Raw genomic sequence first — 27,161 nt, forward strand, 5'->3', positions numbered from 1 at the left:
TCATTCCCAATCCCAGGGAAATTTCACTGCTAAGTATTTTAATAGTTGCTGGAGGGATATGATACACAGTACTTCTGTACTGTGTATCTGCAAGGGATAAGATCCAAACCTTCAGCATATGCTGGAAACCTTGAACAACACTGGACACTACACATGTTTTTTTCCTATACATACAGGTCTATGATAAAGGCACAGTAAGAGATGAACAATAGCTAATAATAAAATAGAACAATTACAAAAAATACTCTAGTGAAAGTTATGTGAATGTGGTCTCTCAAAATATCTTATTGTACTTTCAGCTTTTCACTTAAATCATGCACTTTATAACTTCTCTTTGGCACATGAATTTACCAGCATTAATATTCTTGCAATTTGCAATCATTATTGAGTAAAATAAGGTTTACTTGAACACAAGCACTGTGATACTACGACAGATGACCTGCTAACAGAGACAGCTACTAAGTGACTAAGTTGTTGGCAGCATATACAGTGTGGATATGTGACACAGGGAATGATTCACAATCCCAGGCAGTTGGAAGAGGAAGACACAAGATTTATCTACATTACTCAGAATGGCACACAACTTAAAACTTATTGATTATTCCTAAGAGTTTCCATTTATTATTTTGGACAATAACTAACAATAGGTAACCAACACCTTGGAAAGTAAATACAAACATTAGACAGGACTACCATATATTTTTATTCCCAGGTACCTAAAAATTTACTTTCTTAATCATAAAAGAGATGTTATATTTCATCAAATTCTTTCTAACCATCTACTGAGATAAAATTTCCCTCCTTATATTAATGGGGTAGATTAGATTTACTAATTCATAAATATTACACTAGTTCTGCATATCTGAAAAGTCAATGCTGACATGGTAATATTATCACTTTCATATAATCCCAGATCAGATAACTAAAATTTTGCATAGGCCCTTTATACCTATGCTGATACAACAGAAATAGGCCTGCAATTTTCTTTTCTTGTCCTTGGAATTTGGTATCAAGTTATAATGGTTACATGAAACAAGTTAAGAAGTGTTCTTTTTCTATTTTCAAGAAGAGTTTCTGGGAAAGACTAGTATTACTCCTTGCTTAAATATTTAGAAGAAAATCCCCTGAGCCTGGAGATTTCAAGAAAAAAATTTAAATTTAGAGTCAATGGTTTTAGTAGAGGCAGTATTCTTTAGATTATTGTTTTTTCGGTAAATTTATTATTTAAGGAATATAGACAGTTATTTTTCAAAAACTTAAAAAATTGTAATAGTCTCTTGTCTTTGTGTAGGATCTCCAGTGATATACACATTTATATTCCTAATAATAGCAGTTAACTTTATTAATGTGCTGAGGTAAGGTTTATGGCCAAATATATGATCTCATTTGACAAATGATTCATATACACATTGAATTTGTCTATTTTTTCCTCTTAATATTTGCTTGACCCATGTACATTTTTTTTAAAATTTTAATGTTCTACTGCAGTCAACCTGTTATCATTGTGAAGTGTTTTCCTTCATTTTTAATGTTTCTTGCCTAAAAATTCCTTTGGTCTGATATTAGTTTAGCTATATTTGTTTTTTATTGTGTTTGGTGAATTTTTTCTATCATTATATATCCAGTTTTATTGACCCTTATATATAAAGCATAACTCATGTAAGAAGTATGACATAAGAGTTTTGTTTTGACCCAGTTTATTTCTTTATATTGGTATATTTAGCTATTCAAATTTAGGGTACCTTCTGAACTATTTTGAATTGAATCTAATTATGTTACTATTTGTTTTCTACTTGTCCCATTTGTTCTTTTTTTCCTTTTATTCTTTATCACTTCATTAAGAGTTAATCAATTACAGGTTGAACATCCCTAATCCAAAACTCTGAAATGCTCTAACATCAAAACATATTAGTGCCAACTACAGGCACACACCACAAAACATTGTATAAAATTACCATTAGGCTACGTGTACACAAAACACACATAAATTTTGTGTTTACACTTGGGTCTCATCCCTAAGATATTTCAATACGCAAATGCTACCAAAAAGCTTAATCACTTTTGGATAAGGAACACTCAAGCTCTATCTTTCATTTTTCCCTTTTTCTGCCCCATCTGATCAGGCTGGTTTCAGTTTCTTTTACTATTCTTACAATGGTTACACAGAAATGAATTATACTCCAATACAAATTATTTTTACTGGGGGCTGGGGTTGTGGCTCAGTGGTAAAATGCATGCCCAACACATGTGAGGCACAGGTTTGATCCTTAGCACCACATAAAAATAAATAGATAAAGGTACTGTGCTCATCTACAACTAAAAAAAAATTTTTAAATGACTTTTACCATGAAAATATTAGCATCTTAGAATATCAATTCCATTTACCCACCTCAAGCCCTTTTGCTACTATTGTTATACATGTTAGTGCTACAAATAATTTAAGTCTGGTAGTCACATTATCAGTGCTAGGAATGTGAACATTCATTTACACTTAGCTTAAAAGTTTAAAGTTTGTCACTTTCATTCCTTCTTGTATTTCTGTTTTCTTAAGGGTTCATTTTCTTTAGTCTAAGGAATTCTTCAATGTGTCTTGTAGTGTGGGACTACTGGTAACAAATTTACTAAGTTTTGTTCACCTGAAGACAATTTTATTTTACCCTCTTTTTAAAATATATGTATTTAAAACTTTATATTTTTATGTGGTGCTGAGGATGGAACCCAGTGCCTCACACATACTAGGCAAGTGCTCTACCACTGAGCTACAACCCCAGCCCTTGTAACCTCATTTTTGATGAACAGTTGCCCTACGTGCAGTTTAGGTTGGCTTTCAGTATTTTAAAGGTGTAAATCAATATCCTTTCTCATTAGTTCTACTGGGGGGAAAAAAAGCCATTGATATTTTCAGTTCTTTGAGGGTAATTTGTCTCTGGATATCCTTAAGATTTTCTTAGTCTTTAGTCTTCAGCTGTTTGAAATATGCCCTCCTTTTTTCTTCTTTCTTTTTTAAATTCAACTTGCTTAACGTTAACAGTGCTTCTTGAATGTAGCTTGATACTCATCATAAGTTTTATAAAAATCACAGCCATTCCCTTTTTAAAAGTTGTTAGTCCCATTCCTTTTCTTTTTCCTGGGATTACAATTATAATTATGCTTTCAGTTTTCTACAACCTGAATTTTGTGAAAGAATCAAGTCCTAAATCCATTGTATGTAGTAAGTTAACTTCTCTCTTAAGAATCTAAAATATAACTAGTTATGTACTATCTTTGAGAAGTGAGAAAAGCAAATTATGAAAGGTGTCATCCTATATCTTTTTGTTTTTCTTTTGTCACTCTGTGATTTGCTATTGATGCCCCACAATTCATTAATCTTCTCTTTTATAGCCTCTAGTCTGTCCTCCATTTGGGCCTATATGTTAAGTTCTTTATATCAGTTATTATATTTTTCAGTTCTAGCATTTCTGCAGACCTTTTTAAAAGAATGTAATTCTCAAGTAAAATTATTTATCTTTTCATCTGTTCTGTATCCTTTGTTTTCTTAAGTGTATGGGTCACAGTTTAAATTTTAAAGCCCTTCTCTGATAATCATATAAAAAACAGATTATGTAATTTTCTCTTAGCTTTCTGTTATTATTCTCTCCCATCATGTGGCATGAGCTACAATTTTTGACTGAATGAGAAACACTGTATATCATAAACTATAGACTCTGGATGATTATCTTCTGAGGGGGGGTTTCTTTCTTCTCCAGAACATATAGGAAAGATTAGGCCGATTTAAGAATGGGTTATTTTATAGTAAATCCAAGACTGTAGCTTTTCAATAAGGAAATGCTTCATTTCCACTCTAACCTCAATATATATGTATATATATTTTTTTTTAATTTAAAATTTTTAAATTTAAAAAATGCTCAAAGCTTACCCCTGGCTTCACAAATTCTTGCATATTAGGGGAACTATTACACTTTTTTATTCTTTCTTCTCAATTCTCAGATTTTCCCCTCTTCTGAATACTACTTTATCCTTGCTTATTTATTTATTTTCCTATTCTGCTTCCTTCACTTTCTCTACCTTTATAGTCTTCTGGTCAGTGATAAGCAAACTGTCATTGAGATTTATAACATATTATTTGGTATTAACCACCATAATACCATTAAAATAGTTCACTTAAAATTTTATAACCTGAGACTGAGGCTGCAGTTCAGTGGTATAGCACTTGCCTAGCACGTGTGAAGCACTGGGTTTGATCCTCAGCAACACATAAAAATAAATAAATAAAATAAAGGTATTGTGTTTACCTACAACTAAAAATATTTTTAAAAATTTTTTTCTATGACCTATTTTAATAGGACCTGGTCTCTATGAATTTTATCATGACCTCAGATTATTCAACGTGAATGAGGGTCTTTGCTTACTGAGACTGCAAAGTTAATTTCACATATAATATGATAAATGCATTTTTGGAGGCAAGGGGTACCAGGGATTGCACTCAGAGATGCTTAACCACTAAGCCACATCCCCAACCCTTTTTATTTTTTATTTTGAGACAGGGTCTCACTAATTTGCTTAGGCCCTCACTAAGTTGCTGAGGATGCACGCCCACTCGTGATCCTCCTTTCTCATCCTCCCAAGCAAATGGGATTACAGGCCTAAGCCGTGGTGCCTGGGTGATAACTGCATTTTAATTGTTGCAAGTATAGCATGATTCTTATGAATTCATCCCCCAGTCCCCTGGTTTTGGAGATGGAATACAGGGATGCTCTACCACTTAGTTATATCCCCAGCTTTTAAAATGAAACCTTTTGCAGCAAATGTTTATAGATGTTTTATTCAAAACACCAAATATTAGAAAGAACCCAAATATACCACAACCAGGAAATGGAGGAACCAATTGTGGTATACATATACAAGGTAATACTACCCAGCAATAACGGAAATAAATTACTGATACATCAACAACACAGACTGTACTATGCTAACTGGGAGAAGTCAATGGCTACATGTCATATGATTACATTTAAATGATAGTCTGGAAAAGGCAAAATTATAGAGGCAGAAAACATACTACTGTCTAACATAGGATTAAGGACTTAAGCTACAAAGAGATCCGAGGGAGTGAAAGAACTATCTTAATTGTGATGGTGGTTCACAAATGCATATTCATTAAAAGCTAAACACAATAGAAAAATTGAGAAGTTATGCTCCATTTGTGTACAATGTGTGAAAATGCATTCTATTGTCATATATAACCAATTAGAATAAAAAAGTAAATACAATAAAAATGGTAAAGTCTGTTGTATGTTAATTATGTCAAAAGAAGTCTAAATAGATAGTTTAAATAGATTATACATATGCCTACGAAAACGCAGAGAAAAAGCCTCAGCTGTTCTGTCAATCTTTCCAAGCGCTGCCTCCTATCATTCTTGCTCATGCCATTTAGTGTTTAGATTTCAAGAATCTTTAGTCGCACTGGAACGTATAATCTAGTAATTCTACCTTCTTTCCCTCAAATCTTCACCACCCTTATCCAATCTAAATTCTGTCATTATTCAAAGGAAGGTTATTAGCCTACCTTTCTCCAAAATATCAAAACCTTCCAACACATGAATGAATAGACGTAATACTAGCAACTTATTGACAATATTTCTCTTCTTGAGTAATTAATTCAATTATATAGGAAGTACACAATCTGCTAAATGTGAGAAGGGATGAGGACATGTTGGAGGTTTATGGAAACAAAGTAACCTGTGGGATAGGATGCTAATCTAGGTAGTGTCAGAGTTGGATTAAATCATAGGGTACCCGACTGGCATCCAGAGTTGGAAAACTGGTATGAGGAGGGAGATTTTTTTTTCTTTTGCAGAGCCAGAGATGCGACCCAGAACTTCATGCATGCAAAGTACACACTCCACCATTGAGCTACAGTCCTAGTTCCATCACATGCATCTGGTGTCATAAGTGTTCTGTAAGCAGAAACAGTTTGTAGTAATTGGTATCATCTACTAACATATAAAGAGCTGACTGAAATCATTTACCCTGACATTTTTTTTGTTTTAGGTTTTTTCTTTTTTGCAGTGAAAGGGACCAAACTCATGCCTTGTTTTTTAATTGATTCAATATTGTTCTCAGGATGAATTTCATTTGAAAACCATAGCTCAAAAAAAAAAGTATGAAAATCACTGTCCTACACCAGTTTCCCTCCTCCTGCTACAAAATTTAATCTGTATTTATTCTTTCTTTGAAATATATTTCATAGGCATTTCATTCAATATTTTGTCTTAAAGTCTTGTTAATGGGTTCAGGTCCTGATCACTTAACATACACTTTGTTGGAGTATGACAGTGATATTTCTAAGGAATCTCATTATAAAGACAATAATTTCAGTGAGGTAGGGGAAAGTCTAGGATTCATTTTAAAAGTGACTTTCCTATGGGGGGAGGGGGTTATAACTAATTAATTAAAACCCACACACTGCTGAGCAAATCCAGACTTATAGAAGCAGTTTTCAACTCTCAATTTAGCAGAGTATGATTTAAGGTAAATCTCAGTTTTATACACAACACTGAATAACTCATTTAAAATTAAAACAATGCTAACTTAACAGATTTGGAATATAAAATATCACATACAAGGGGGAGAAATGATCAAAAAAATGCTTTTATTACTCCAACATAGTCTATTACTATTGCTCATTTTTTCTCTCTCTTTAATATCAGAAAAGGCCTAGGTAACATAAGTCAGTTACTGGATAAATTCTCCTATTAAATATAATCTAGCAGAAGTCTAGATGATTAAAGTACAGCATTAAGCACTGTTTTTGGGAGCCAGCCTCCACTTGTCACATTCTCTTCTCTGTCTTTGCTTAGCATCTCATCTCCTTAACAATAGCCTCTACAATTTCTCCAGGTCAGATCCTAGAATTTATGTCCAGGGCTTCAGTACTTGTCATTGAATCTTAACATTTTTTTTTTAAGTAACACCATGAGTCCACTGTCCATTTCTCCTAATTCTCATTTTAAAAAATAACATGTCTGAAGAACATGTAGAGCAAAAGAAGACTTTTCTATGGAGACAAAGCTAGTTAAACTTTCTCAACAGTAGACTTACAGTTGATCAGACTCCATGTCCCTCCCTCCCACCCAATGATAAAGAACTAAAAGGGAGATCATACAATGTATCCAAATGACTTCTGAAAATGAAGAGAGTTCCTTCATTTTTGAAGCACAATAGGCCTACACAGAACATTATGTGAGCTTCAAAGGATAGCAAAAAATTTGTTGTTCTTTCTGTTTATAGTCATTTTTCAACAAATGCAACTGTCTTTTTAAGTTTAAAATAACTAATCTACAATCTGTTTAGTCACCCCTAGGTAATTAAGAGTTGACTGAATATATTTTCTGGAATAATTTAAAAAGTACTTTTAAAGAACTCTTAGAAAAAAATCAAAATAGGAAATGAAATGTGGGTAAGGAAGAAACAAGTGCTGAAACACATTTACAGAGGGGTTGAAATATACGGGGGGGTAAATAAAATTTATAGTTAATTATTTATCAGTTCTTTTATATAGCGATTAATTCCAATTAATTGCAGAACACAGCAGCAACAAGATAAAGATGTCTATTCTCACCACTTTATTCAATATAGTTCTCAAAACACTAGCCAGAATAATCAGGCAAGAGAAGGAAACTAAGAAGTTAAACTATCTGTTGATGACATGATCCAATCTCTAGAAGACCCAAAAAATTCCACCAGAAGACTCTTAGAACTGATAAATGCATACAGCAAAGTAGCAGGACACAAGATCAACACCCACAAATAAACAGCTTTACTATGTCCATCAGGGATTCTGCTGAGAGAGAAATCAGAAAAATCATCCCATTTGCAATAAACTCAAATAAATAAATAAATAAATAATCAAATAAATAAAAAAATAAAATAAAATACTAGGGAATTAGTCCAACCAAGGCGGTGAAAGATCTCTACAATGGAAAATACAGAACATGGAAAAAAGAAACTGAAGAAGACCTTAGAATATGCCAAGACCTCCCATGTTCTTGGATAGGCAGAATTAATTTGTCAAAATAGCCACACTACAAAAGCAATATACAGATTCAGTGCAATCCTCATCAAAATACCAAAGACATTCTTCACAGAACTAGAAAAAACAGTCTTAAATTCATTTGAAAGAATTCAGACCCAGAATAATCAAAGCAATACTGGGCAAGGAGAGATGCAGGAGGCATCACAATTCCTGATCTGAAATTATACTGCAGAGCTGTAGTAACAACAGCATGGTATTTAGCATCAAAATAAGCATGAAAATAATGGAATATGCAGAAACAAACCCACATTCTTACAGTTATCTGATAGTTGGCAAATGTACCAAAAATATTTGTTGGAGAAAAGACAGCATTTTTAACAAATGATTTGGGGAAAACTAGAGAGTCACATGTAGAAGAATGAAACAAGATCTCTCTTTCTCACCCTGCACGTAAGTCAAATCAAAATGGATCAAAGATAGGAATTAGACCAGAAACTTTGCAACTCTGAGAAGAAAACAAAAGATCAACACTCCATCATATAGGTGCTGGCACTGACTTCCTTAAGAACATCTCTAAAACTCAAGAAATAAAACCAAGAATCAATAAGTGGGATGCCATCAAATTAAAAAGCTTCTGCACAGCAAAGGAAACAAGAACATGAGGAAAGAGCCTATAGAATGGGAGAAAATCTTTGCCAGCTGCTTCTCTGACAGGGGATTAATACTCAGAACTCAAAAAAACTTAACACCATAAAAACAAACAAAATCAATCAACTAGCAAGGTAACTAGACATTTCTCAAAAGAAGAAACAGAAATACCCAATATATGAAAAAATGTTCAACATCTCTAACAATCAGGGAAATGCAAAACAAAACTACACTAAACCTTCATTTCTCTCCAGTAAAAATGGCAACTATCAAGAACACAAACAGTAATAAATGTGGGTGAGGTCATGGAGAAAAAGGTACACTTGTATATTCCTGGTGAGCCTGCAAACTAGTACAGCCACTCTGGAAAGCAGTATGGAGGAGATTCCTCAAAAAACTAGGAATGGAACCACCATATGACCCAGCTTTCTACCCCCTTGGTATTTATCTAAAATCAGCATATTACAGTATACAGCCACTTCAATGTTCATAGTAGCATAATTCATACCAGTCAAATTATGGAACCAACTCAGATGCCAGTCAACAGATGAACAGACTAAGAAATTGTAGTATATATATACAAAATGGATTTTTACTCAGCCTTTAAATAAGGAAATTATGGCATCTGCTGGTAAATGGATGGAAATGGTGAATATCATGATAAATTAAATAAGCCAGTCTCAGAAAATCAAGGGTCAAATGTTTTCTCTCATGTATGGAAGCCAGAGCAAAATAAAGGAAAGAAGGATTAGATATCATAAAAAGATATGGAAAATCAGTAGAGTAGAAGGAGGAAATCGAGAGGGGGCAGAAGGGATGGTAAGGGGAGGAAATGTGGAATGAATTTTTTAAAAAAAAATCATGCTATGTGTCTATGTAAATATACCACAGGGAGTTTCACCTCTATGTATAAGTAGAAAGAACCAATAAAATAAATAAATAGATGAGCAAAAGGAAGATCAGTAGAGAAAAGAGAATGGGGGGCGGGGGAGAAGAGGGAAAAGGGAGGAACATGAACTGAAATCAAATTTCATGAATGTGATTTATTGAGATGAACCCAACTACTATGTATAACTATAATGCTCTAATTTAAAAAAGAGAGAAAAAAAAATAGGAGACACAGTTTAATCAATAAAACAACAACAACAACAGAAAGATTAAGTACAACAGGAAACAAACAGTAGGGAGTACTTGCATTGATGAACAATAAGAAAAGAAGCCTGGGTAATGAAACTGGCTAGATAAATAACTGCCTGGGACTACCTTAGTACACTATTCCTATGAGCTATACACCAAGAAATTAGAATCTCTCCAAAAAGTTCTACAGAAGAGCAAAAGATAAGAATGACCTTGATATAAACTTAGATTGGTTTAAAGATTTAGCAAAAAAAAATAAGAATTACCTTGATATAAACTTAGATTGATATAAAGATTCTAAATCCTATTTCTTCATGTTGATTTGTTTCTATATTTGATAGTGTACTTTCTCAGCCATTCTTTTGTCAAAGGCCCAAATAAAATATATGAATTTGAAAGCTAATTGTCATTAAAAGTTAGTTAACTTAAGCACAGTGGCATATGGCTATAATCCTAACTACTGGGAGACTGAGGAAAGAGAATGGTAAGTTCAAGGCCAGCCTGGGCAAGTTAGCAAGACTGTGTCAAAACAGAATATAAAAAGGGCTGGGGATGTAGCTTAGTGGTAGAACACTTGCCTATCATTAGCACAGGGCCATGGGTTCAATTCACAGACTGTATTTAAAATTTAAAAAGTCAATGAAAACCTTTATCAACAAATAGAAAAATATTGTTATCAGTCAACCCAGGCATCTGAACACTCAATTAACTCATGATTTGAAGACATGAATACTGATAATCCACTCAAGTGGTACCCCCACAACCCCAATACTAAGGATTGAACCCAGGACCCAAAACATGCTAGGCAAGTGCTCTACCACTGACCTACATTGTCCAGCCCTTTCCTGGGTTTTGAAATAAATCCAGTAATTGCCACCAAATGGACAGCTCCAAATACTAGAAGTCTGAAGGTGTTCAGGTGTTTTGAGTTCAAGGAAGTAATTGGGCATTTTTCCAAAAGAATATGGTGTCAAAGGATTTGTAAAGCATAGTATCAGATCTAGACTCCAGTGAATAAATGCTTCATCTTCTACAGAATGTAAAATAATTTTTCAGAGGGCAAAGAAAAACCTGTGTTAAAGAGAGAAAAGCTAGTAAGTAAAAGAGTAGATAAATTTACCTTGTTTTTTAAACTAACTGTATTTTCTAAGATTAAGACCAAAAAAAAAGAAAAAAATAATATCAAAAATAAGAAACTATTTCCATGTGTTATATTAAATTTGGGGAATTTCTGAAAATTAAGTGTTTTCTATACTGTTTAAAAATGAAAAAGCTCTAAAGTCCAGGAAATATCATTTTCTTTGTTTTGCTGTAATAGTCTATGGTTTCCAAGTTTAGTCTATTTCTCAAACTGGCCATAACTAAAGTAACACTAAACTTAGAAGCTTAACAATATTGTTCCTTTTGTCTGAAAATTATTTTTAATATCTAAAGATAAATTTGACCAATACTTTTGCAATTATACAAATAAATTCTATTTAAGGTAAAAATATTGAATATTACAGAAAAAAATTCAAAAAAAACCAAAAAGCTAAATATTCCCCCAAATTTCCATCTTTTCTCACAAAATAGTCTTATAACCATGGAAGTTAAATACTCTCTAATTTATAATGCTTTCAGGATAAATCTAACTAGTCAATCTACTTCTAAATTCAACCTTTCTTTTCTCCTCATCCACTCTCTACCCCCCTTTTCTGCTTCCTGAAAAATGACCTTTTACATGTTGTCCCATTTGCCTCTGATCACTCCACACTCGCTAAGATTTGCTCTCACCCCTACAGCTGCAGACTTTACTTCAGGCAGGCATATACAATTATCCACAGACTAAAGGCTACGTCCAGTAATGGTTCTGTTCTTGCCTGAACAAAATAAAAACCTTCATCATTAAAAGCAAAGATTAGGGATGGGGTTGTGACTCAGTGGCAGAGTGCTTGCCTACCATGTGCAAGAAACTGGGTTCAATTTTCAGCACTGCATATAAATAAATAAAGGTTAATTGCCAACTGAAAAAAAAATAATTAAAAAACAAGTAAAGATTATTGTCAATTCAAAAACTTCTTTTGTGCTTAATCTACCTTTCCCACAGCAATTTGTTAAGGGCATGAACTCTAAAAAACCTGAATGCTGTCATTAATTAGTTATATATAGTTGGGCAAGTTACTTATATCATTTTGAACCTTAGTTTCCTTATCTGTAAAACAGGAATACCAGAATTCTTTCCTTACAGGACCACTATAAGGATAAAATGAGATAACTTTTATGCTGTAATTAATTCATCACTTGGCATATAACAAGCACTTAATAATGTTTGTTGGATTTGTGATAATAATTAACTCTTAGAAATTTCTAGCACTTTTTTTTGTACCAGGAATTGAACCCAAGGGAGATTAACCACTAAGCCACATTCCCAGTCCTTTTATTATATTTTATTTAGAGACAGGGTCTTGCCACGTTGCTGAGGGCCTTGCTAAATTGCTGAAGCTGGTTTTGAACTCACAATCCTCCTGCCTCAACCTCCTGAGCTGCTGGGATTACAGGTGTGTGTTACTGCACACAGCTAATTTCTAGCTTTTTATGCCTCCTTCTGGTTCTTTTAAGCTAGTATATATGACACAGTGCTTCCTGAACTGAGTATCATTCCCAACTTTAGTACACCACAAACTGTTTCCCTGGTCCTGGCTTCCATATAAATCCTGAGATGACACCTGACTCCCATGTACTGCACAGACTATATGATCTCTAAATCTAACTCATTCGTAAGGCCGCTATGTTCTACCTCTTCCCTGAAGCCATTCATCTGAACTCCTGATGTATAGATTGTCTATACCAATTTTTTAGAAAATCTGGCACATCCTTTGTTAATGTGAATCAAACGATTCACATGTGCATTCTTTCTGCAATTATACATAAGAAAGAATGAGATCACTGCAACAGCCCCAATTTGTTAAACTAGAAACTTATCAAAACAAACAAGTAAACAAATTTTTTCTTTCTACTATAGCTACAATGAACTAACAAAGATATTATATAGATATGAGAGGTAGGGATACTCACACACATAAATATATACTCTTAATTTAAAACAAGCCAACTTTAACCATAAAGTCTCTGATTCTCCTTAATTCAGTTCTAAAACATAATATTAAAATGAAGTTAATCTTCTAGATGACGTCTGCTCCTCCCAAACAAAAATTTTCTAAAAATTAAGGTATGATTATGATTTTTGATATCTTCAACTGAGAAAATGTTTCATTATGTAGTGTTAATTTGTGTGTGTGTGTGTGTGTGTGTGTATGTGTGAGAGAGAGAGAGAGAGAGAGAGAGAGAGAGAGAGAAGCTTTTATGTTTTGTATGTAATTGAATCTTTTTGTAAGATTTAACAGTTTTGCAGAGCAAAAAAAAAAATATCTCGTTTCTGAAAGCTTTGTTAAATGGGAGAGTGTCAGCCACAGCAATTGGTACTTCCCTGGTTTATTTTCCTTGGAAATTCTGCTCATGCCAGGGCTGTCTGGCTTTAGCAATCACAATTCTAAGGGTGTGTAGTGCAGACAACACTCCTTCATTCAACCTCACAAATAAGCAGTTAAACTTTCCAGATCTCTTACATTTTCTTTCAGCAAGGCTTCTCTATGATTACTAATAAACTATAAATTAGGGATTCAGAAAACATAAGAGGGAAACTTTTTTTTATCAGTAAGTGAACTACACTGAAAGAAATATGAACTATTGAGCCAAGTTAGTCAAATATGAGTCAATACATTCTCCAACACTAATCCAGGTAAGCCCTAACTAGTTAATTTTTTTTTAATGCTATTATTCAGCCACAACATAGTTGTAAAAACAGTCAAGAGAAGAGGATCAACACGTTTTCAGGGTGAAGAATACTAACTTAGAAAACAGGTTTTTCCAGCATTTCTTACTGTAGCCATATGGTAAGAGAGAACTGTAAACATCTAAGAACTATATAGCCTTAAAGAATTTTGTGGGAAAAGTAACCTAGTAATCAAGCACAATTCTGAATAACTCCCTTTTATTTTGGGGGAGAAAAGTTACTTATAAAAATTTGCCTTTAAGTAGAAAGGGTTTCATAACATTTTTACTAAATTAAATAAATAAATTATGAAAACTGCCACAACCATAAAAAACAACCACAATTTGCTACAACAAACAGAATATCAGAATAGGTATTCCATGGTTTACTATTTAGAGAAAGTTAGAAAAATAAAACAAAATTTAAAAATTGTACAGGTTGGGGTTGTGGCTCAGTGGTAGAGCACTTGCCTGGCTTGTGTGAGGCACTGCGTTTGATTCTCAACATCATATCTAAATAAAAAAAAATAAAGGTCCATCAATGACTAAAAAAAAAATTTTTTTTTAATTGTACCTAACTCTTTTTACTCCTTGAACTCTCCCCAACCATGGTGTTAGGACTAGTGTTTTCTTGGAGTAGAACAGACACAAGATGAGGAGAAAAGAACACAACTGATTATATGTTCTAACACTCAACTCTATATATGCATTTTGAAAACACAAAGAAAAGGCATATTCCACCAAAGCAAATTTGTCAATGTCAATGAAGGTTTAACCTTGATTCTGGTTCTGAACAAAATCATCAGAATTATCGTCTTCAAATTTAGCCCTACTCTTATCTTCCCTTCATATCCCCAATTGTACTCTAAGTAAAGGATGTATAACATTCACAAAGAGACACACATCTCCCATAACTGCTAAAAGTAATAGTCTAGTGACTATTTGAATTGTGATAGTTTTCAGAATCAGAATTTCAGGGATTAGACTCTAGGGGGGAAGTACTCCCCCTAAAATAGTAATTTAACAGACAAGCCCAAATTTAGGAATAGAATTAAGTGATAGTGTGTCTGGGACCAGTTAAAAATATTCCTATTTAAAAATCAAATCAAGCTAAGTTCTTGGTTTTTAAAAGCCACAGAAGATATCCTTATGTTGATCAGATTAGCCAGGCAGGTAATGATTTTCATCCAAGTTGTAAAGGGAACAGGGAATGAGTTTAGGGGTGAAGGACTAGGAGGAGACAGTATAATGAAACCTTAGGGGATCTGGAAGGCTGCAAAGAAAATGGGGCCTTTCAAAACCAGTGGTCCTTCTTTCTACACAACCTTTGAGGATTAGTGATGGGTAACTTGTTATCTGCTTGACAATTTAAAAATGGTAGACATATCAGAAAAAACTTTTTTACTGCTATAACTACTTAAACACATTCTCAACTAAAAGTCTACAGAGAAAGAAAGCTCTGACATGAACAAACTTGAAGGCACTACCCTCCTCTTAAAATAAAAGTTATTTAGAGCATGAAAGAAAGGACCGAATAAGTGATGGAGAATGTATTTGTGGGTCCACATATATTATTCCAAACAAGTTTAGCTTATAGATAATTTGACTATAAGATACCCTCCTAATAAAAGAAACAAGAATATGAAGTAAATAAGAAAAATCTATTCCTTTTATCAGTTCCACCTAGCAGTGTGACAGGTAGAGGAGACAGGACAGGAGACTAGAGCAGACTGAGTCTCCCTTCAAAAGAAACTTTTCTTTGTTAAAGAATCCTAAAGACTATGTTGTCATGATTCCTCTGGCCTTCTCTTCTTCTAATCGTTTCTCTATAACATGACAACTCCAACCTTTGCTTCCACAGAACCCTTTTACAAGTTACTAAACACACAGGAAGACTAAGCTACAATTAGCTTAAGCTTAGTGACAGAACAAGAAAAATGCAAAAGTCCAAAAGTTGTATTTCTGTTTCTAGTCCCATTCTGCACAGTCAGTGGTTGCACAGAGTACTCTAGAATCATGGAGACTTGAGCTGGAATCTGAGTTTCATCATTTACTTAGATTATATAAATTTAGGAAAATCTCTCAACTTCTGTGTGCTTCCCACTATTTCCTCAGCTATAAAATGAAGATAGTAATGGCTCTTGCTTTTCAAAACTAATATGAAAACTAAATGAAATAATTAATAAAACATTTAGTAGTAAGATATCCGGTATTTAGTAAATTCTCAATAAATTACCCATCATACCCTGCTTAAATCCAAGATGCTCCCATGGCTTAGCACAGTTTTTCCAATCATGGGTTCAGAGAATTGAGACCAACACTTTAAGAAAGAATTCACTAAAATAAAAATATCTTGGCGTAATATGTATATCATTTCACAAAAGGTTTTCAGATACACTCCCACCCAACCAATTATACACACGCACACGCACACACATTTTTGATGCTTTTCTGTGATGCCTTCACTAAGTAACTTTCAACGGACTGCAAACATTTTGCATAAAACCCTATAACGCCTAATTACATTGTGTGTTTATGTCTGCATCTCTATTCCTTAGTACCTAAAAATGTGAATCAGTAAATTCTTGTTGAATAAATTCTCATTTATTAATTAATAAATCTAATAGATATTAAAACATATGAATATGAAGAAGTCATGTCTAAAGTTATAACTTGTTTTAGTAGGTAACAGTGTTCATGTACTTTTTTTTAAAGATACATGTGCACTATCACCTGTAAACTGACTACTTTTGTTTCCTTGTATTAAAGAATTTGAGAAGAAAAAATAGAAAAAACATGTGAAAATATTTAACCACTTTTATTTTTGTCTGATCAGGTTTTATTACTGCATAGAAACTGAAATTTAGCTAAAATGTCACACAAAATCTACAAAATTGTTCTTTCTTCCATAGTACCTAGTATATACTCCCTTTCGTCTGAAAGTGATGAATAAATATTTACTTAGGAAATTAAAACAAGTGATACACAAAATTATCTTTAAAAAGTAGAACATCAGAGTTGGGGATATAGTTCAGTGGTAGAATGCTTGCCTAGCATGAACTAGGTTTAGCTGGGTTAGATCACTAGTACCACAAAAACAAAACAAACTAGAACATCAAAACACACAGATGTGTTGTGTAGCTGAAGTTTTATTTTAGCAGACTAGCCACAATCATTATTCTTTTAGAAGGGCAAAGAAAGCTGAAGGAAAGTTATTAGGCATAAAAGATATCTATATGATAAACAGTCCAAGGATCACCTTTCACAAGTACTGTATATACTATTGAGAATACATCTAAATAACAAAGTGGCAGATACTTGCTTAAGTACTTATACAGAGAAATACAAAAAACTTCAATATTTTCAATATTCATATTACACCATCATTTTCAATTCTATTTAAATGTAAGAAAGTTATAAAAATTTACCAACTCTACTTTTATTCTATTGCAAAAGAGCAAAACACTATAAAGCATCTCTAATACAATACCTTTTACCATGTTAGAGGCATCCAAGATCTACTAAATCAGTTACTTGTAAAGCCTAGTTTTACATTTGTTTAAAAAAATGCAAATAAATACTTGCTCTAAAATGAGGCTTAAATTTTAATGTATGGATTCCTTTATAGTGATCTATCAAAATATTTGTTTCTGTATCCTTAACAACTTGACCAAGAAATTGGAAGTTAACAACTTTTTAAGATTACATCTCTCTCGATATGATGTTATATAAATGAAATAAAGAAGGGGGCAGGGGAAAGAACAGTACTGCTCAGTCTAATTAGTCCAGAGACTAATTAATGCAAATGATAACTTTACCTACTCTGAAACTGTTAAACACCTAAGGAAATTGCTATTTCAGTAAAGTTTCCTGCTTTTGTCACTCAAAATGTATACTTTAACCCCCCCCCCATGAGGTTCTATTTCAAAGCAATTTACTGAACTTGAACATAAAAGCCAAGACTATTAGTTAACATTGATTTATTTAAGGAAGAAAAAAGACAAGCTGAAATTTATGGTCTTAAGAAATAAAACCAATCAAAGTGGCAACAAGTTGTTGCTACTTATTAAAAAATCTCCCCTACATTTGAAAAAGTAATTTCAATGACCCTAGTAAGGGTGGCAACACTCACCAGTATGAATCTTCTCATGTCTCTGTAGCAGGTACTTCTGTATGAAACGCATGTCACATTGACTACATTGAAATGGTTTTTCGCCTTAAAATAATTTCACATCCACAGATTAGTTAATGGACAAAATAACAGTTTTTTAGTTACTATTTCTGAGGAAATATAAATCTTAGAAGCCCCAAATTTTGGAAAATTCCAAAATATCCACATAAATTTTTTATTCTTTTCATTAATTTAATAGATCTTGATTTCCTCTCAAAATGTTCCCCAGGGTTTTACATTTTCACAATCACAGAAAAATGAAATTAAATTTGATTTATATTTATCAAGGAAAAAACTAGAATTTAAAAATCATAGGCTGAGAAAGAACTCCATCAGTTATCTTTTAATCTTAAATACTTTTTATGTACCCATCCTTTCTCTGTGGCTAACTATCCTTTTTTTGACCTATCACCTGTTTTCTTCAGAACTTTCTAAACATTTCTTTTAATCAAATTTGTTTCTTCAAACTTTCCCTCTCTGCTGGAGCCCTTCCTTTTAAAGGAGAGTATTGTTTAGTCTGCTCCATGCTGAGAAACCTTGCTCCAATCCTGGACTGCTCCTACCTTCGCACTTTCCTTCCCTTTTACCACAACACCTTCTTAAAAGAAAGAGTCTACCCATGTCTCAAATCCTTCACCACTCATCTGTGGCTTGACCCTTCTATTTTGCTCTCTGAAAAGCTACTTATGATCTCCTTGCTAATAATCCCAGAGATTTTTTTCCCCCCTCAGTTCTTCACCCTCTCTATCCTGAGGGTATGACACTGTTGATCCTCTCTGGGATTCTCTCTTCTTTTGGCTTCTGGGACACCACTGTATTTTCTCAGTTCATCACTTCCCTTAGTACTTTGTCTTCCTCTTACATACCCCATTTAATCTTACATGTCTAGCTTGTTTCCCCAAAGGGCTGTAATCAGTCTTTAATTCTTTTCTCAACAACTTCATGATCTTAGCTACCACTTTTTATATTTGATTCTCAAATCCATATTTCAAACTCTGTATGCACTATACTATACAGAAATGAAAGTTGACAATAATAGTCCTTTACCACTTATCTAGCTAAAAGGAGCACTTTAAGCCAAATAAGTGTCCAACTAAGACTATTTCACTAATTTTATACATCCGTGCTAATTGTTTTTTTCATTGAAATTCTTTCCTGATTTCCTTGTGATATTCTGGCCTATGAAATCTGATTGGTAATGCCAGGTTAGCTATGGTCTTAGGAATGGATGACATTTACACAAAAATGAAAATAACAAAGATAATAATTTTAATGGCCATAAGCCCATTTTAATTCAAGAAATACCTGTATGAATGAAGACATGCCTCTGTAAGTGATAGTTCGTTCTAAAGGCAGCATTGCAGTGCTCACAAACGTGAGATTTAGGGGTTTTCAAACCAAGTGATCCATCCTCATTTATTGTAAGGATCTAGTTTTAAAAAAAAAAAAAAAAGGCAAAAACAAAGAAGTTTTTAAAATGGAATATTATTTTTTTAAAAAGGCTAATATAAACAAAGGTCATCAGTGGTTATAAGTATTTTTCCAAAAATAATGTTGAAAAGACTATTAGAATAATGCTATCTTTAATTATAGGAAAGTATAATTTGACTCAAAATGGGTAAAAAAAATCATTAATAAAACCTTGAAAGTTGGTTAAGTAAGATCTCATCACTCTGCCGCCTCCCCTATGATACTGATGAATGGAGTCACTAAGTGTTCTCTGCTAGACTGAGCACAGCAATACTTTCAATTTAAAACTCATATACGCAGGGGGAAAGTCTTATGTTTTAAACATGATCTAAATATCAATCAGCATGGGACCTGTTAAATAAACCATGGGAAATGAATAAAATTAGCATTATGTGATTGTAAAATAAAATGAGAAAATTCCCTGTAAACTCAGAGAGAACACATGCTGCAATATAAGTAAAAAAAATAAAATAAGGTTTAGAACCCAGAGCGTAATTTTGCTAATTTCTATATACAAAAGAATACATATAGGGATATATATTCATATATGCATAAAAACTGCTTGAGAAGGATATACACAAAACGTACATAATATTGGTTGTGATGGCTAGGGAACTGGGCAGATAAAAGACGGGAGGGGCAGCTTACTTGTATACTTAAAACATATTTTCGAACATGAAAGTATTTGTCTATTATATACTTTTAAAAAGAGAGAAAGGGACTGGGGACATAGCTCAGTTGGTAGAATGCTTGCCTCATAAGCATAAGGCCCTGGGTTCAATCCCCAGTACCACACACACGAAAAAAAGAGAGAGAGAGAGAGAGACAAAATTGAGTTTTCATGTCATCCTACAGTAAAATTTGGAGTCTGGTTCAGTCTGGGATCTCTAAGGTTAATCTAGAGATACTTCTATTGTTAAACATATTCCTAAAAACATTTGTTGGTTAGAGGTACGTAATGGAAAAGGAAGACAGGAGACAAAGAAATCAACCTTATCTTCTTGAATTCTTGAGATTGAGAATATTGTGAGTCTGGTCTAAACAGTTACCAAAGAGAAGCTCACCTTGAGGCTCATGAATTCCAATTTATCAACAACTTGTTCATCATGCAATATTAAACTGCCTCTCATCAGACATGTGATGGAATGAAAATAATAAACAATCCCTTTTTTTTATTATTGAGGAGAGAAAAGATGGCAGAATATGATGTGAAGAAGCAAAGAAAATCAGAAGATAAGATCAGGAAGGGCACTGCCAGTGAGAGGGAAACAACACTGGAGATAGAAGTACACAGAATGAAAGCTAAGAAACTGTCTAGTACAGCAAAGAAAGATCTCGAAAATATCTTTAAGTAATACCAAGAACTGTGGAAACTGATAAGGACCTGCAAACACAACAGCTGTGACAACTTCCCCAACCTAGAAAAGGGGTGTAAAAAAAAAAAGGCTTCAAACTTTTAAAAAGGGGCTGGAGCTGTGGCTCAGTTGTAGAGCACCTGCCTAGCACATGTGAAGCACTGGGTTGGATCCTCAGCTCCACATACAAATAAATTAATTAATTAAAGAAAGGTATTATATCCACCTACAACTAAAAATTTTTTTAAAATCTTTAAAAAATATTTTTCACTTTAAATTTCCAGGAAGATAGCACAGCCTATACTATATGCAAATCAACAGTAATTATTATGCAAATTACACAGGGCATTTGGGTTCTGGGCGAACTGCCAACATGACCAACAATGCTTCAAAGTTTATGCACTGAAGTCATAGAAGGGAAACATTTGGCAAGAGAATGGAAATGGGTGTCACAGCTTCCTGAACAGTCAGTGAGAATGGAAAGTTTCATCTCTGGCTGGTCAAACATTTCTGAACTCCTCCAAGTCACACAACAATATGCAAGTTAACACCATTCAAAAAGAAGACAAAAAACCTTTTAAGCTATAATTCAAAAAATATTTCTAACATAAATAACAAAAAGATTAAGTATTTTATATAAAACAAAATTTAAAAAGATAGCACCACGGTTATTTTCCCCCTTAACATATGTTGATAACAAATAAGAAGCTCTAAGTGCCAAAAAACATGGCAGTTCAGTAGCTTTCTGTGGCATAGCAACTGCAAGGAAAGGCTTTATAAAGAACAAATCTGGCCAAGTTGCCTAATGTGAAACGGATGTAATTCCTGACTGTACAAAGCCCTTTTATGAACAGTTTAAGAAGTTCTAGGTCATTGTTTTCTGGCACTGGAGGTAATAATACTACCCATCTCTGTGGCTTTGGGTTTAACATAAGGTGAACTTAATGGGTGAAACCACTATCACTGCCTTGTTGATAAACACAACTAAATTTCTGGCATATTTGTAAATTCAAAAACTGCCACAAAATTCTTGGACCTTTTATATTTAATTTTCTTTTTCTTCCCCCTTAAGGCCAAAGTAATAGAATCTTTGTTTAAAATACACAGTAAAATCCACCTCGCCTCAAACAAGTACCAGTGGTCCCTCCAAATAATTTGTAATGTTTTAAATGTTTTCGAGGACTTTGTCTCTTTTATTTGCCACTACAATTTGTAACCAAAAGTGGAGACTCTATATACACCTACTGACAAGGCTACTGTTCACACAAAAAATCCTTCACAGCTTACCATTTATTTTTTTTTTTCTTCTTCTTCTTCTTTTTCTTTTTTGGTACTCAATCACTGAGCCACATTCCCAGCCCTATTTTGTATTTTATTTAGAGACAGGGTCTCACTGAGTTGCTTAGCACCTCACTTTTGCTGAGGCTGGCTTTGATCTCACAATCCTCCTGCTTTAGCCTCGCAAGCTGTTTGGATTACAGGTGTGCACCACCTCACCCAGCTCATTTCATTATTTTAAAAACATCTTTGCTAAAACCAGTATTTTTCAATCTTTCACATTTTACATCACTGAGTAGTGTCACAGAGGTGGGTATGCAGTGAACAAAGTTCCTTGGTGGAACAAAATAGCACACTGATAGAGGTAACATTTTCTTTCATTGTAAAGACTTGGCTTCCTTTCTTTTTCACACCTTAAAAGAGGTCTTTTAGTAGAATGTGCTCGGCCACAGGAGTATGTTTGACTTAAGAGACTGGCAGTCTTACTCGCTAATGGTACAATAAAATAATTTTTGTTTTTCTTTTTTCCAGCAACATATGAACACCATTACAGTAGGAGAATCTGAAGTTTCAGTATTTTTAATCCTAAAATACTTGCTACAGCATCTTTGTATACTTTTCTTATCTCCTATCACTATTACTTTAGCAGAAATATGGGTGCATTATAATACCAAGCAACTGGACTTTTCCAACTGGAAAAATTAGAAATAATCTAAATAATAACCAACACATGATTTTTTTTACTTGTTTAATAAATTTCAAACAAAATTTTACAGAAAAAGAATTTTATATCAAATGGAACCCCTTAACCAATCTGCTTTCTTAATCTCATCGTCCACTATGGATACAGTTTTTGATTTAATACAAATCTGTTTCCAGATATATATTAAAATACCCATTTCAGCAGGCAAAGTCTTAAGATAACCTGTTCAACTGAGACTTTTTACTCCTCAAAGATAGTCGCCACTGAATAAAACATGACACCTCACAATAAGAAAGAAGTGCAACCCTCTTAAAAGGAAATGATTTTCTACACTTTATGCATACACTATTAAAATTATTAAAGATATTTAAAATTGGTGACTATATATTTTATTACACCTTCCTAAATCAATTTTAATCAACTTCTAAGCCAGTAAAACCCAAAAGATGACTTAACAGAGAATTTAAATTCTCATCTATTATGAGCCATTTTAGTGCAACTAATAGTGGGAAATAAGTTATTAAAATTCTCTTTATTCTCCAAAGCCAATCAGAAGTAGAACAGTGCAACTGCAAAGACATGCAACAAAAGAACAAAGTCATCCAGAGCAATAACCATCACATCTTGACTATCCTACTTGCAGCTAATTTTCCATTCTCACATATTCACTTTGTTTCTTTCTTCAGGGTTTTTAATTGTCTACTACTAGATTTTAACTTACACCAAATTTCATTTTTAAATGGCAAGCTTTAAACAGTGCCAGAATGTGAAGTTCGCTGCATCATAAGCATGGTACAACTAAAGGTCAGCATAATATTCACGAGTTTTAGAAAAAGTTATTTCTTTCTTGATTCTTGAATTTAGAGAAGTATATACTTTCTAAAGGAAGATTCATATAATCAGAATTTTGTTTTAAAGGGTTCAGTTTTGTGAAAAACAATCTACCTAGAACACATTAACTGCCTGGAAAAATTAGGTAAACACTAATCATATTGTTTTGCTAATTTCTTCCTTCATTTTCTATTAGCACTAATTCATAATTCCTGTTTTCATCCCATCTTATAATCAGTTTATCTTCAAAGAAGTCACTTCTTCCTAAAGCAAATTGTGAACAGAAGAAAGTACGACAAATTCCTGGTACATCCATCTCTTGCTCTTTTTAATTAAATTTTAAATCTTTAATATCAAAATGTTGAATTATTTTTTTTTTTAGGAACCAATGGTGTATAATAAATTCAGGCAAAGGATTCTCTATATAGCTCATAATCTATTCATAAGTAGAATGTGCTCTCCCTTCCTGAGTTCAGCATAACCTTTAATAATCGATTTACCTAAAGTGTTCTAACAAACACTGTCCTAAAACATAATAAGAAATGCCTTCATGTAACAGCCAAATTATTTGTTGAATAAATTAAAAAGGAAAAACATTTCAAAATTAAGAAAACTAAAAGTACACTGCTCTTTTTCACTGAATTACTAAGGAATTTGAAAAGGCCTATAGAACATAAACAATACTGGATTATGATATATTTTACTGAAAAGGATTTTTAAACCTCATCAATGTTAACCCAGCAACCCTTCTGCAGTGGAAAGCAATCCCTCCTAACTCACCTAACAAGTCAATAGCAACATCAAGTGATAATACTTCATTTATCCAGGAACTTCTGAGTTCAAGACTTGAAGGTCTCAAGCTTAAGTGATCATAATCACTTCTGCTCTTTTAAGGTATAGATATAAACCTCATCAATAAGAATCTCCAGGGATGAAGTCTGGACATCAGTAACTGGAAAAAGTCCTATAGGTGACTAATGCACAACCAGGAGGGAGAACCACAAACATACATTTACACAGGCTGTTCACACACTTCTAATAACTTTACTATCTGTGGTCCTAACCAGAACAAATTTGAAGTGGTAAAGGAAAGTGGTAATAAGTGGCCACACAGATAAAGCAATGTAAAAATAAATAGCATTGTCCTTAAAGGAATGAGACAGAATAGCACTTAAAAAGTTTAACATTCAAGTTTACAATGAAAGCAAGAGGACAAAGAGCTCTAAAAAGGACCTTTCTGAGGGCTCCATTAAAATACATATGATTTTTAAAAAGTGTTTACAACATCAGCACCAAGACATTAAAAGCTGATTTTTGTTCAAATATAATGCATTTTAAAATAAAACACAATACAAATTTCCAACAAAAGAGTTCAAATAAAATTTGGGCTACAGTGTATAGCTCAGTGGTACAGAGCTTTTCTACTGTGAGTAAGGCCCTGCGTTCCATACCAAGCACTTCAAAGAAAAATAAATTTTAAAATAGTAAAGGGGCAAACTCCTACTATGTAGAAAATTTACTTTCATAGAACATATCATTCCACAATCCATCAAATACTTGACCTACATAATAATCCCTAATTCATTTACCCTATTCTTCAGATACATTGCCAAGTGTTGGGTCCTTTTCAAGTATTAAACCTACCTTAATATAACTAGGTTTTGCCATATAATATAGGTTCAAAAAGCAATTACTGCTTAAAATGCATGGCAGCTGAAGATGGCAAAACAGTATTTCTTATGAAGGTTATCTTTCTTGAAGAGAATCTCATCTACAAGTGTCTAAATTCAGATATTACTAAAAATCACATTATTTTAAATATTTCCTGTAGAGATCTCTAATCTGACAGCACAGTGACACCTACTCAAAATATTCATTATAGTAAAAATCAAGATTTGGAAAAGGTATTGGCAGAAAGCAATCTTTTAAGTACAATAAATTATAATTCTCTCACCCCAAATGTTACATATTATTTCTAGCCACTTCATCTTCCTAAGCATTTCCAAAAATGAATGACCCTAAAATACTTATATATATTATACTTAGAGTTGGCCAAAAATGTGAGAAACTTAATTAAAATTGTTTATAAGCAATCTAAAAGAAGCACCACATTGATTGATAAATCCAAGATAAACTTTTCTTTCTCTTCATAGAAAACGGCAGAACAAGTTACTTTAATGAAAAAACCTGAAGTCTGACTTTTTATCATACTCCTGCAAAAATGTAAATAAACTCTTTGTGTGCCTAAAAGTTCTGAGACTCCAGATATAAAAAACCCATTGAAGACTGCAAATCAGTGTTAGATATTCCACACCTATTCCCTAAGTAAGAACTCAAACATAATTGTTTTTGTTATTCACATATCCATGCTATATATTATTTCTTGTCACTTGGCCCTTTTGAGGATTTCCAAAAATGACTGCGCTAAAAGTATTTTCTTATATCTATTATACTTAGAATAGGCCAAGTCATTCATCTGACCACTACATAGGTATGTAAATACTTAATACCATTAGAAATAGTATAAAATAATAATTAAATAAGCTTATCTGAAGTTAGACAAGCAAAATGGCTGAAAGGCTAAATATCTGATCTACATTTAGAAACACCTGGAACATATCATGATAAAAGGATTCCCAATAACATCAGAAGATAAAAATTTGAATTTTAGTTAAGAATTTCAGAAAGATATTACACTCCTTAATAGCACCAGGAAAATCTGGTACTAAAATAGCCAGAAAACGCAGAATTTACATATATCATGTTGATTTAGAATCTTTAAATAGATTGCCCATAGATTAGCAGTGAACCCAAAGTAACACAACCAATCACTATCACAATTTTGGAAAATAGTTTTTCTCAAACCCTGGAATTATTCTACATAGGAGTCACTTAATTTATTCATTAATGTAAAGAACAAAAAATATATAGTCAGGTGTGGTGGCACACACCCATAAATAAACCCATCAACCCTGGAGGTTGGGGCAGGAGGATCTCAAGTTTGAGGCCAACCTTAGCAACTTAGCAAGACCCTGTCTCAAAACAAAATATAAAGGACTGGGGATGTAGCTCAGTGGTAGAGCACTTGCCTACCATGTGCCAGGTCCTGGGTTCAGTCCCTAATTACACACACACAAAATCATAAAAATCACTAAGAAAAACATTAAAAACATTTAAAAAAAAAAGATGAGAGAAGACTTCAGAAAGCATGAAATATAAAATGCCAATAAAAATGAGAAAAAATTTTAGCATAACCACAAGTTAAACAAATTCACATTTAAACTACAAAGATATACTCATTGTATACCATTAAAAAACCTAAGTCATACTCAAGGATGGCAAGAGAGCAGAGATACACTGTAGGTTCACTTGGGTAGGAGTGTGACAGGTATAATAGTTCTGGAGTAACATTATCCCAGTCTCAAAGTTCACATTCTTTGATTCAATCACATACAATTATAAATACATGAATATTTTTTAAGTACAGCCATGATTTAAAATGGAGACGAAAAGAATACAACTTTCCAAGAACACAGAAATGTTTAACACAGTAATCATTAAATACATGATCGATCAAAAATAATACATTAGCTAATAAAAATGTTTATAGCCACTAATAATTTTAAATGTAAAAACATCTTACACATATCTTAAGGGTTAAAAATCTGGAAATTAAACTCATATTGTATCTACTTATATTCAAAAAAATTTAAAAAAAGAAAA

General features: G+C 33.1%; 1 protein-coding gene and 1 long non-coding RNA gene across 10 annotated transcripts in view; both read right to left on the reverse strand.

Moving 5' to 3' along the window:
• The window catches only part of ZNF148 (zinc finger protein 148), a 130,660-nt gene that overhangs the window by 23,993 nt on the left and 79,506 nt on the right, over positions 1–27,161 (reverse strand). For 8 of the 9 annotated variants that reach the window (XM_079156195.1, XM_079156194.1, XM_079156193.1 and 5 more), the window contains 2 exons: positions 19,107–19,230; positions 17,763–17,846 (listed from right to left, as the gene is read on the reverse strand). In XM_079156195.1, coding sequence (XP_079012321.1) covers positions 17,763–17,846; positions 19,107–19,230 — 208 coding nt within the window. Of the gene's footprint in view, positions 1–11,460; positions 14,144–17,762; positions 17,847–19,106; positions 19,231–27,161 lie in introns of those variants that run through there. The other variant, XM_079156196.1, reaches the window with a different exon arrangement.
• Positions 9,537–10,942, reverse strand: LOC306670890. The gene is made up of 2 exons (XR_013766529.1): positions 10,087–10,942; positions 9,537–10,032 (listed from the first exon to the last, which is right to left on the reverse strand). It is a non-coding gene; the product is annotated as an uncharacterized lncRNA (long non-coding RNA).

The sequence above is a fragment of the Sciurus vulgaris genome, assembly GCF_902686455.1.
Source record: "Sciurus vulgaris genome assembly, chromosome: 10".
NCBI classification, from domain to species: Eukaryota; Metazoa; Chordata; class Mammalia; order Rodentia; family Sciuridae; genus Sciurus; species Sciurus vulgaris.